Source organism: Choloepus didactylus, chromosome 14 (genome assembly GCF_015220235.1).
Source record: "Choloepus didactylus isolate mChoDid1 chromosome 14, mChoDid1.pri, whole genome shotgun sequence".
Lineage (NCBI taxonomy): Eukaryota > Metazoa > Chordata > Mammalia > Pilosa > Megalonychidae > Choloepus > Choloepus didactylus.
The window spans coordinates 80,245,955-80,258,157 of record NC_051320.1 but is presented as its reverse complement, the minus strand read 5'-3'; the positions used below and the strand labels follow the sequence as shown (position 1 = coordinate 80,258,157).

Sequence of the window (12,203 nt, the reverse complement as noted above, 5' to 3'; positions counted from 1 at the left end):
TGGTTACCTTGTACTCTGCCCTCTGGTTCTTCAGGCAAGGAAAACTGAGGGCTGTTGTTTTTTTTTTTAATCAGAGTTTTAGTCACCATGCATGTTGAAGACTAGGGTCTGCCCTCAGGCTAAAAGCAGCAGCAAACTGATAGCTCAGGTTAATGTCATTCCCCTCTTCTAAGTGTTTGTTCCCCTCCAGAATCAACCTGCTTTTGGTCATTTTCCAGTACTTTCAGATAGTCCATCCATTCATCCTTCCTTCCTCTCTCCCTCCCTCCTTCCCTTCTTTCCTTCCACCTGTGGTTGGTGTGGTTGTTATATGCAGGAAGACTGGTCTAATAGGAGGATATTCAGCCAATATTGGAAATAGAACCAGAAATTCTTTAAGCTAAAAAAGGTAGACAAATGTGGTGTGGTGAGTCTTAATGGGTAGCTCGTTATTTTAAAATATCCAGAAAAGAGAGAGAGAAAGTATGAATAGGAAATCTATTCATACTAAAACATCTATTCATACTAAAACACATGTGCACATATTCATACATATATATATACAATAACATATACTTTTATGTATATGATAACATGTATATGTTATCATAACTGAAGGAGCTGGTTTTTCTAATTCCAAAGTCTACTCAATGAAAGATTAGAATAAATTTCCAATATAAGTATAAATGGCTTACCATGTGCCAGAAGAGAATTCTTAAGTCAAGATATATGTGTGGGGAAAATAAAGTTTCTGGGGTTCATTGTCACTATTTTCAGGGAGATTATATTAGCAGCCATTATAATTTAAAACTTGTATAAATTTGCTGAAACCTTGAGCTTATTTTCAAGATTGAGTTCTGTTCTTTATTATACATCTAATATTTTTACTTCTGATGTTTGCTATCTGTTGGTTCAGTTATATAATAATGAGGATAATTTATAGTATGAAAGTCCTCAAATTTATCAATTTATAACTTAAAAAAATTTTGATATGAAAATTTCTGTTTTCTAGCAAATGTTCCTTTCATGATTCCTCTTGTTATGCTGTAGGTTCTTTTTGAAGCAGGAAGCAGAATCTGTGCTTTGATTTTGCTTTCTTCTGTGTGCCAGTGGTTTTCCTCACTGCTATATCTCCTTTACTTTATATTTTTCTCTCTCTTTTTAAAATATTTTCATTACCTTTAATTTTTTTTTAATTTAACAAATTTTATTTTGAAATAAATTCAATCTTACAGGAACAGTTGCAAAAACAGTACAAACCCCATACATAGAACTCCATCATACCCTGACCCCCCTCCCCCGATACCCCTATCCACCACCTTTAACATCCTGTCACACCACTGTTTCTTTCTTTCCCTCCCTGCCTCCCTATCTATCATCCATCATCTGTTGCTCTGTCCTCTGAACATATGAGAGCAAGCTGCACATATCTTTGAACAAACAATATAATTCACATACACATTTCCCATGGACAAGAACATTCTTTTATGCAATCTCATTAAGCGCAGCTAAGAAGTTCAAGAAATTCAACATTGATATAAAGCTTACATTCTGTATTTCCTTTTTTTTTTTTTTTTTTTTTCCTTGTGTCCCATCTGTGTCCCTTTGAGCCTCTTCTCCTCCATCCTTAGATCCCATCCAGGATCATCCTTGGCATTTAATTGTCATCTATTTAGACTGTCTTTTTTTTTTTTTTCTTCCCAATTGTGGAAACATATGTATAGCCTAAATCTTCCCATTCCACCCTCTCCCTAGCCTTCCATTAGTGGGATTAATCACATTTAGAATGTTGCAATGCTATCACCTTCCCACCATCCATTTCTACAAGTTTCCCTTCACCCCAAACAGAAACCCTACTCTCATTTCTTAACTCCCCATTGCCCCTTCCTTTCTTTGAATACACTTTCTAGACCTTTACCCTTCTCTCTTTTTGTGTGTGTGTGTGTGTGTGTGTGTGTGTGTGTGTGTGTGTGTGTGTGTGTGTGTGAGAAAGCTCTTTACTGGGGGGTACAGTGAGGAGGAGCAAGGTCATCTCCCCCTACCTGCCCCCACCCCCTCCTAGGGCCCTGAGGTGAGGGGGGTCTCCTTCCCCTGCCCCCACCAGACCGCCACTGTCTTTGGTACAATAAATAGAAAACAAGGGGGGGAGAGGGCCAAGGGTCCAGTCTTTAGTGGGGAGGGTACGGCCAAACCCCTCTCTTCGACCCCCTGCCCCAGGCCCTATGGTCATATTCTCTGATACTTTCTTTGTGTTTACTGTGGGGCTTAAATTTAACATCTTAAATCTATAACAGTTTTGTTTTTCTTTGATACCAACTTAACTTCAATATGACACATAAACTATGTTCCTATACTCCATCATTCCCCCACCTTTATGTAGTTCTTGTCAAAAATTACGTATTTTACATTGAGTCCAAAACCACTGATTTATCGTTACACTTTGTGTATTTTAGATCCTGTAGGAAGTAAATAATGGAGTTACAAATCAAAAATACAGTAGTATTGGTATTTATATTTACCATGTGATCTTTACTGGAAATCTTTATTTCTTCATGTAGTTTCAATAATTGTTTAGTGTCCCTTCCTTTCAGCCTGCTCAACTCCCTTTAGCATTTCCTATAGGACTGATTACTAGTGATGAAGTCCCTCAGCTTTTGATTATCTGGGAATGTTTTCATCTCCCCTTCATTTTTATCCTCCAGGTATTTGTGAATTCTCCAAGTCTCTGATGGTTATTGACTTCTATTTGTATTCCATTGCGGTCAGAGAATGTGCTTTGAACAAATTCTTTTTTTTTTTTTTTTTTTTTTTTTAATTTATTGAGGCTTGTTTTTATGCCCCAGCATACGGTCCATTCTGGAGGAAGATCCGTGATCACTAGAGAAGAATGTGTGTCCCGATGACCTGGGATGTAATATTCTATATATGTCTGTTAAAATTTTCTCTCTCTCTCTCTCCTTTCTTTATTTCTCTATTGGTAGGGCTCCCTTTAGTATCTGAAGTAGGGAAGGTCTTTTATTAGCAAAATCTCTCAGCATTTGTTTGTCTGTGAAAAATTTAAGCTCTCCCTCAAATTTGAAGGAGAGTTTTGCTGGATAAAGTATTCTTGGTTGGAAATTTTTCTCTCTCACAATTTTAAATATGTCATGCCACTGCCTTCTCGCCTCCATGGTGGCCATTGAGTAGTCACTACTTCGTCTTATGTTGTTTCCTTTGTATGTGGTGAATTGCTTTTCTCTTGCTGCTTTCAGAACTTGCTCCTTCTCTTCAGTATTTGACAGTCTGATCGGAATATGTCTTGGAGTGGGTTTATTTGGATTTATTCTATTTGGAGTTCACTGGGCATTTATGCTTTGTGTATTTATATTGTGTAGAAGGTTTGGGAAGTTTTCCCCAACAATTTCTTTGAATACACTTTCTAGACCTTTAGCTTTCTCTTCCCCTTCTGGGACACCAATGAGTCTTAAATTTGGATGTTTTATTTTATCTATCATATCCCTGAGATCCATTTCGATTTTTTCAATTTTTTTCCCCATTCTTTCTTTTGTTCTTTCATTTTCTGTTCTGTGGTCCTCAAGGAAGCTGAGTTGTTGTTCAGCTTCCTCTAATCTTGTATTGTGAGTATCCAGAGTCTTTTAAATTTGGCCTGCAGTTTCTTTAATTTCCATAAGATCTATTTTTTTATTTACTCTTGCATTTTCTTCTTTATGCTCTTCTAGGGTCTTCTTTATGTCTTTTATATCCTGTGCCATGCTCTTCTTCATGTCCTTTATATCCCGTGCCATGCTCTCGTTGCCTGTCTGTAGTTCTTTGATTAATTTCACCAAGTACTGTGTGTCTTCTGATCTTTTGATTTGGGTGTTTAGGTTTGGGTTCTTCATATCATCTGGTTTTATCATAAGCTTTAAGATTTTCTGTTGTTTTTGGCCTCTTGGCATTTGCTTTACTTGTTCTTTAATTTGTCAGAATTGCAGCTTGGTGGCATACACTCTCTCCAACCAACCAGCAGATGGCATTCATGAGTCACCAATTCCCCTCAAGTCAGCTCTCCCCAACCCTGTCTCTGTGGTGTGTGGGGATCTGACCCTCGTGGGGTCCACTTGGTGCACTTAATTTGGGTGTGCTGTCGGTGCCGTCTGCCCCGAATGAGGGGCGTGCATCTGAGCGGTTAGGGAGGAAGGGCAGCTTTAATAATCAGACCTCCCAGGTGTTCCTGGAGATTTAAGACTGTTCTCATCTGCTGACCCAAAAGTCCTTGGTATTGGCATAGTTTCCCTGGGATTTCCGAGTGGTTCCCCTTCCCTGCTGTGTTCTTCCAGGACCTCTGCTGAGGGAGTGAGGGCCGTACCACGTCACAAGTGCGCGCCAGCCTCGAGGGAAGCCCTGGGATGCCTGGCTGTGCAGGGGCATTCCCAGCCCACTTCAAAGATGGTTGAATGGGACACGTTAACTTCCCCCTTTTGCACAGCTCATCCCTCTGAGCTCTGGGACAATCAGCCGTGGGTATATTCAAGGCCACTGTCCGCGGCCGATGGTGTGGCGTGTGAGCGGTGCTGCGGGAAAGACTCCCTGTCACACTGGGTTTCTTGGCACAGCTCTGTGCTGTGGGTTCGGCCCTGGGCAGTAGTGCCCCCACCCGCTGGGGAGATGGCTGCAAGTCGTGTGTTTTTTTTCTCCTTTTTAGCCTATAATTCTGGACTGGTGTGAAGAGGTATGGCCATGTTCCCCCAGGCTCTGGGGTCTGGTTCCGAATGGAAAGGGCCCCACCCCTTTCCTCTTGGAGAAGATAGACCCCCTGGGGGGAGGTCATTAGCATTTCAATGGTCTCTCTCTCTGCTTGTGCTATCTCCACCCTTTTCTGAGTCACAGCACTGGGAACTGAAAATGGCTGGGGCTTTCTCCACTGAGCCGAAAAAGAACAGATATTCCCCTTCAAACCTAGTCCAAGGAGATCCTCCGGCTCTCCAAGGTCAGTCATCACCCAAAGCCTCTTGTCTGTTTTTTGGGGATTCGTACCTGTAGTGAGTAGTTCACACTCGCTACTTAAAACCCCAGTTGGAGCTCAGCTGACCTATATTTGCTTGCTGGGAGAGAGCTTCTCTCTGGCACCATGAGGCTTTGCAGCTTGGGCTATGGGGGAGGGGATCTCATGACTTGGATCCGCAGGTTTTACTTACAGATTTTATGCTGTGATCTTGGGCATTCCTCCCAATTCAGGTTGGTGTATGATGAGTAGACGGTCTCGTTTGCCCCCCTGCAGTTATTCTGGATCATTCACTAGTTGTTTCTGTTTTTTTTCAGTTGTTCCAGGGGAACTACTTAGCTTCCACTCCTCTCTATGCCTCCATCTTCCCTCTTCCCCACCTTTAATTTTTCAATCTTCATGTGGAGTAGGAAAGAAAGATTAAGACTACTGATTACATTATTTGAATTTTTCTCTTTACTACTCATTACCCATTTAGCCCTGTCCTTGTTTCTTAGGGATTGTAGAATGTTTTAAATATTTTTTCCAATATGTAGAGAGTTTGAAGACGTAAAAGCAGACTCTGTATTCTCTCATTCTACTGGGAAGGTCCTGCTTGTTGAATTTTTAGGTATTTCAAGATGTGCCAGTCAGCTGACAAGGATTCCTCCTCACAGTGTCAGAACTGTAGTGATGATGAGAGTAATGCAGCTAACAAATAGTGTTGGTATGTAATTACTTTTGCATGTTTACTTCACCAGAAAACTCTGTGGGTTGCAGTGGTAACATATTCCCTGTTAAAAGATTTGGAAAACCATTTGCATGCTTTCAAAGTAGATTTTGATGTGACAGTTTTAGTCAAACAATGGAGAATATGATATTTATTTTAATCAGAATATGAAATTATACAAAGACTAATATAGCTTTGTTTATTAACTCTTCTAAAAATGAAAAAATAAAACTTAACTTGCATTCTTAGAACTTTCTAAATAATATGATAGTTGGTTAAACTCTAGGTTTTAGTGTATTTCTTACTGTAAAGTCCTTATGATACTTTATGCTCTTTTTTAGTAAAATACCAGTCACAAATATGGACCATACTCTTTTTTCATATAACTTATCAGTGGAGATTTATTTGCTTTTAAATTTTTTACCTAAATTATTTAGCTCTTATGTTGTCTTAAACTATAAATAATTATTTTAGAGAATGTATTTCCAGTTTAATGTGTTTCTTTGGTCAATCTGGTTGTCTTTGGAGTAAAGTGATCCTGAGTGCAGGTTCTTTGATATATATTATCAATTAATTCTGTTGGATTGGTTGAGAATAAAGAAGGTAGAATTCTCTACTATTTTACCATAGTTTACTCGTAGACAAATGGTGAGATGGTTATTGTTATGAGACTGGGTGGGTTGCTACTTTGTAATAATTATTTTTTTTAGATAGGATTAATGGTGCTTTAAAATACTCTAATTTATACTTGGAAAAAATGTGTAATTATGACATGTATTATAAATAAAATATTGTATCTTGTTACTTGATTTTAAATAGCATCCGACTTTTTTTTTTTTGGTTGTTCTATTGTGTATAATAGAGATGCTTTACTCTTTGTTATCCAGGAGTATAGGTTTTAAAAAATGAAATACTCAGTAAATTATCAAAGGAGATTAAGGACCACAGTACATTCCAGGGAAGTCATTGTTGTAACAAGTTGCTTATTATTATTAATGTATTATTTTACTGCTTTTAAAGGACATCTAGAGCTATTTGAATATTCTTTTTTTCTGCTATCAGTGATGTGTATTTGTAGATATATTTTAAAAATCATCTAGGGTTTCTGTCTTAAACAAGAATGGCTATATTTCTGAAGTTGTTATTTTTGGAATTTTTCTACTGTTATTCATGCATACAGTCTCATTATATGGGTGCAAGTACTTAACAAAAACAAAATAAATGATTTAATCTGGGCTACAGGTCCAAGGTAGGCTTCTAATTAAAGTTTAGTTTTGTTTTCTAGCCTTGTAATTTAAGCATTGCCAATTAATATTTTCTGTATGGATAATGATCCATTAACCTAATTTTTGAATAAACTGTAATATTCTCCCACTTTGTAACTCTGCTTTGTAAGTCATCATTGTAATAAAAATGATCATACTATAGTAACTAATTCTTGCCCCACACCCTTTTTCCCCTTTTAGAAAAATTGGAAGCTCCACCACCTACCCCAGGACAGCTGAGATATGGTAATGGTTCTATAATTGTTAAATATTTCTGTGTCTATCTTTTGATCTTGAAATAACTGTATAAATTCATTGATAATACAGAGGAGTCAATACATTAAATATCTCCAGATAGAGTGGATTATCCTACTTTTTATGCTAAAGCACAAAGTTCATAAATTTGTTTAGGAAATATTACAATGTTATAGAATATCTTATATTGTAAAAATATCTTATATTGTTAAAGTATAATTATATAGAAATAGAATTATACTTATGATAGAAGTTTTCTTAATTCCCAGGAAAAATGATATATTTACTTTAGTTTGGGTTTAAGTTGGATAACTGCAGAACTAGAATTTCTAGGCTCCAGGCTAGCTAGAACCATTCTGTGGTGGAGAAATTACTTCTGACTAACTATTTGCAATAACGAAGAAAGTAATGTTCTTTTAAAACTGTTAGGAAGAAGAGCCTTACAATACTGCTGGTGTGCTTTCTTTACTCAACTCTAATAGGAAAAAAAAAATCCAAGGAAGCACCAAATATAAAGCAATTTGGAATTTTATCATAAAGATGAAGAAGAGAAGTATTTATTAGTGCAATAAACTTGAGTAAATTGTGAATTAAAGGTAAATATAATGTGATGTGATTTGCTAACAACTGTTTAGTTATATAATAGTGTTTCCCAAAGGAAACTGAAGAAATCACAAATTCATAAAATTGAGTTATATAGTGGAGAACAAACATATAATTTTTTAAAAAAACCACCTGTTTAATAGCCAGTTATTTTTCTTCTCATGAGTAGAAGGTACTTTATGTTAGAAATTAGTAAGTTTCTCCAAATACCAAAGCAATTTAAGAATCCTTTAAGACTTCTTTTCCCTGACTTTCCCTAGATTCATACAATCATGATCAATACCACCATATATATATATATATATATATATACTATTACTGTATTTTTAAAAGTCATATTGAAATTAACAATTTATATGGTGATTATCATGCCTAATTCTTGGAGGGTTGGGGATCAAGTCTTATCGATTTTTGCATCTCAAGTGTCTAGTGGAGTGTCTGACACATATTAAGCATCCATACCATGTTTATTTAACTTTTTGAAAATTTATGTATTTTTTTTTCCTTTGGTTTAAAAATAAACTTTTATTCTCAGGAACATTTATCTAGGGTTAAACATAAAAACTTATATTTTATAATTCAAAATGATTATTGTTAGCAATATGCCTTCATTTAACTGGCACCGTTTTTACTAAATTAGCAGTTAGTCTAATCTTAATTTAATGGTCTTATCTCTTGATTTAAGATATTTGTAACTGGTCAGTTTTAGAGATGCCGTCAAATTAACCCAAAAATGTTAAGTAGTTCTAAATGTTCATATTTACTTTGCCATGTTTATTTTTCAAGGATGATTATAAAAATAATTGGGAAACTTCTTTCCAAAGATATATGTAAGTAGCTTTTAACCTGTCAAATTTGTAATTTGTTTTTGAGAATTGGGATTGTGAATAAATTTTGGTAGCTACTTGTAAAATTTTGAATGTCTGATAGTTAAGTAACTAGTTGGGCAAAAAGTCAAAGAACCCAAGGCTAGGCCCATTTCATTAATTGCAATTTGATTTTTTAATCTTTAGTAGCTTTTAAAATATTATTTATGATTAAAAAGATGTTTTTTATCTTGGGCATATTACTTAATAACATAAAGAAATCTGAAATTACCTAGAATATATATTATTTTCCCTTGATCTTAGTCTTTGATAGTGGCTGTGGGTAGAAACATATTTTTACTACTTTAATTTATTCTTCCACAGTTGGTATAGAACTCATCATCATAATATCAAACTTTCATAATTCCTGAATTATATTTTAATTATATTTTTCTCTAGACTGCATTAAAAGGAAAAAGACTAACTGTACTAAATAACCAGTTGGCTGAAAGGGACTTTTTTTTTTTGGATATAGTGTAAAACACAAAGTTTTGATGTTTGTCTAAAAAAGTCCTCAGTTGAACTGATGTTTATTGTAACTTGGCAATTTTATAGATTAATTAGAATAAAGTCTTTTAACTGTCCCCGGTTTTAAATCTGTTGCACAGTCTGCCTTCAATTCCTTCAATCTGTAATTCTCTTCCTTTCTAGGTTAGTGGTCCTCAACTTAATTAACTGGTATCTATTGAGCATCTGCTATGCACTGGACATTGTGCAATGTGCTGAAGATGCAAATAAGAAAACAATGAGGCTACATGTATAAAAAATGTATAGGTATTAATTCATCCTAGTTAGACTTCTAACATCATCTCAGGTCATTCAGATTATGTACTCATAGATAAACCAAGGTGTACTTTTAGTAGGAAGAGTCCAAGTTATATCTTTATTTGAATAAAATATTATTTGTTTATACTTTACAAAAGCATTTATAGATAATAATGTTATGAAGAGGAAAAAGGTTGCACACAGATGTCTAATATAGAAGAGATAATCACATTTTTCTAATGTTTGTTAAAAGGTTGATTCGTGAATAAAAGTGACCTGAAAATTGATTCAAGGAAGTTTTCATTATTTCTAATACTGAGATCAATTTCATACCTAGAGAAAAACAGGTTGATGTCAGTAGCAAATAGCAGGTAAAATATGGTACTCATATGTATTTACTAACTTGTCCTCCTGTTAATTGTTATGTTTGAGTGTGTGTGTGTGTGTTGCTGGTAAGAAAACACAAAAACCTAACATAATTTTCCTATGATGAATGGATTTATAGTTGTTGTTGTTGCTGTTGTTTTCCAATACAGCTTAGTAAGATTTTTCGGCTATGGGAAATGAAAAGCAAATTCCAAAGGTTCTCAAGCCTCTTTAGGAGACCTTAATCTTGTGGTCTGTTTCTGTCATTCTAAAATTTTAGAAATCTTAAAATATATTTTTCTGTTTTTGATGTTTTTCAGTATTCATCCACAATGCGATACCTTTCATAGGGTTTGGGTTTTTGGATAATGCAATTATGATTGTTGCAGTAAGTTCCTTTTTTCACCCCTTCTATTTTGAGTTAATAAGGAAATTGTGTTCTAAATTTTCCTAACAGTTTGCATACTTATATATAAAAGTTTAAATAAAAATGAACAAAGCCAGTGTTTACTGTATTTCCTATTAATTAGGCTATATAAAATTTTAAGGTGTATATATATATTAATCACATAGATTTCTGTAAAGCATTTAGTCTGTCATAAACATTGGATCTATATTATCTTGTTCTAGTTGCAACATTCTTATTAAAGAAAAAAAGGCACGTAAACTTTTTCTGATGTTCTTTAATTATATAGGCAGTTTTCATCACATATGTAGGTTATTTGGTTAGGTCCTTCAATTTTCCCATGCAAAGTGTTTAAAATGGTGTTTAAATATACAGTCTAGCGTCATTCTAGCCATTGAACCCAAAGATGTTTTACGTTTCAATCCTGAACACTGTGAACATATCCCCCTTCTGCCTTAGTTCCATGGTAGCGTTAAAGTTGTTCCCTTTGCTGCAATCTTTTTAATGTAAGGGTGTTCCTTAAAAGTGTTGTTTAGTCTCAGAAATGGCTGATTTACCATTCTTACTGTTACAGAGCACCTCTTGTTAGTGGATATTGGGTCCAGATTCTAAAGTCAGAAATAGGTTCATGGTTAAAATGCAAGTCTTCTAAAACTGCCCAGTGTTCTATCCACTTCTCCTTTATTTTGTCTAAATAAAATGAGTTGATCATAGTCTAGTTAAGCAGGCAATGGTCAACTTTTAGTATATATTTTTAAACACGTTATGTGAAGTCTTTCCTTTGAGATATTAGCAGTTAATGGATGTAAGGTCTGTTACTTATATTCCAGGAGAGAGAAAAAGTATCAATTATTATTATTATTATTTTTTGACAACAAGGTAGGAGTTTATTGCTCTCAGATGTGGTTTCTGTATACACCCATTTGAGAAAATCAAAGTTCTTTATAACTGGAAAATTTTCTGAGTTAGATCTCAGAGAGTTTGTTGTCACTACTTAGCTGATTCTAACTTATTTTTTTTCTATAAATGATAGCGATAGTATGAGACTGCTCAGTTTTTAAAAAGTAGACCAATTTTATTATAGTTGTTTTAGAATTATTGAATGTAAGGGAAATATATATGAGAGGTGTGGTTTTTTGGTATTTGGGAGACTCACATGTACTGTAAATGGACATAATAGAAGATTTCATTTCAAAATGGGAATAGAATATAGATTATAGAATGACGAATACCTAAAATTGGTTCATTCAAGAATGGTTTTGTTTGACCTTATCCCCAGATTAAAAGGGATCAGACATCCAGAATGGCCAAGCATTCACCTGGTTGAGAAAAGTAAAGGGTTCACGCAGCAGGAAGGTACCCTGCTACATAAACAATCCCAGAAGTTGCTCTAGTGTGTACACAGCTTGAAGGTGCTAAGGACCCAATGGAGAATTCCTTAGCAGAGTAGTCTAGCAAGATCAGATTTCTAAAGGTAGGCACAGAGTAAATGAATCTCCCTAAAATATAATTTCAAAACAGTAGTTTTTGGACTGATAATGGCAGTTTGTAGTTTGTGTACAAGAATCAAATTGACCTATTTATATATCTGAGAATGTGATAAACTTATTCAACTATTTAGAATCACAGTCCCTTATCTAGAACTATTAAAATCCAAGTTGGCTAGATTATTGAATAATAAATTAATATTAATATAAATTATTATTTACATTAAGTTAATGTAAATCAAAGTATAATGAAAATTTCATTATGATGAATAGTTAATGTATAAGCTATAGTTAAGTCTTGGTGTGTTCTTGAATAGATCGTCTAAATTATTGCTTCTCTGTGACAGGTATTGCTTTCAATTTTACATGACTTCATTTAACATTTTAGATTCTTTATATTGACAGCCAGTAACCGTACTTATCATCTTAATAACAAATTTTTTCTCATCTCAGTAAGGCAAACCTTAGATATTCAAAAGCTGTAACACTACCTTTGCCACAAGGAAGTGTTGAGATGC

General features: G+C 34.8%; 1 protein-coding gene and 1 long non-coding RNA gene across 3 annotated transcripts in view; both read left to right on the top strand.

Annotated features, from left to right (window-relative positions):
- TMEM65 (transmembrane protein 65) overlaps positions 1 to 12,203 on the top strand; it is a 75,666-nt gene that overhangs the window by 49,234 nt on the left and 14,229 nt on the right. The window contains exons 2-3 of one of the 2 annotated variants that reach the window (XM_037802828.1): positions 7,139 to 7,183; positions 10,113 to 10,180. In XM_037802828.1, the coding sequence (XP_037658756.1) occupies positions 7,139 to 7,183; positions 10,113 to 10,180 (113 nt within the window). The remainder of the gene's footprint in view (positions 1 to 7,138; positions 7,184 to 10,112; positions 10,181 to 12,203) is intronic. The other variant, XM_037802829.1, reaches the window with a different exon arrangement.
- On the top strand, positions 7,749 to 10,105 carry LOC119509032. Its single transcript, XR_005211616.1, has 3 exons — positions 7,749 to 7,788; positions 8,582 to 8,625; positions 9,680 to 10,105. It is a non-coding gene; the product is annotated as an uncharacterized LOC119509032 (long non-coding RNA).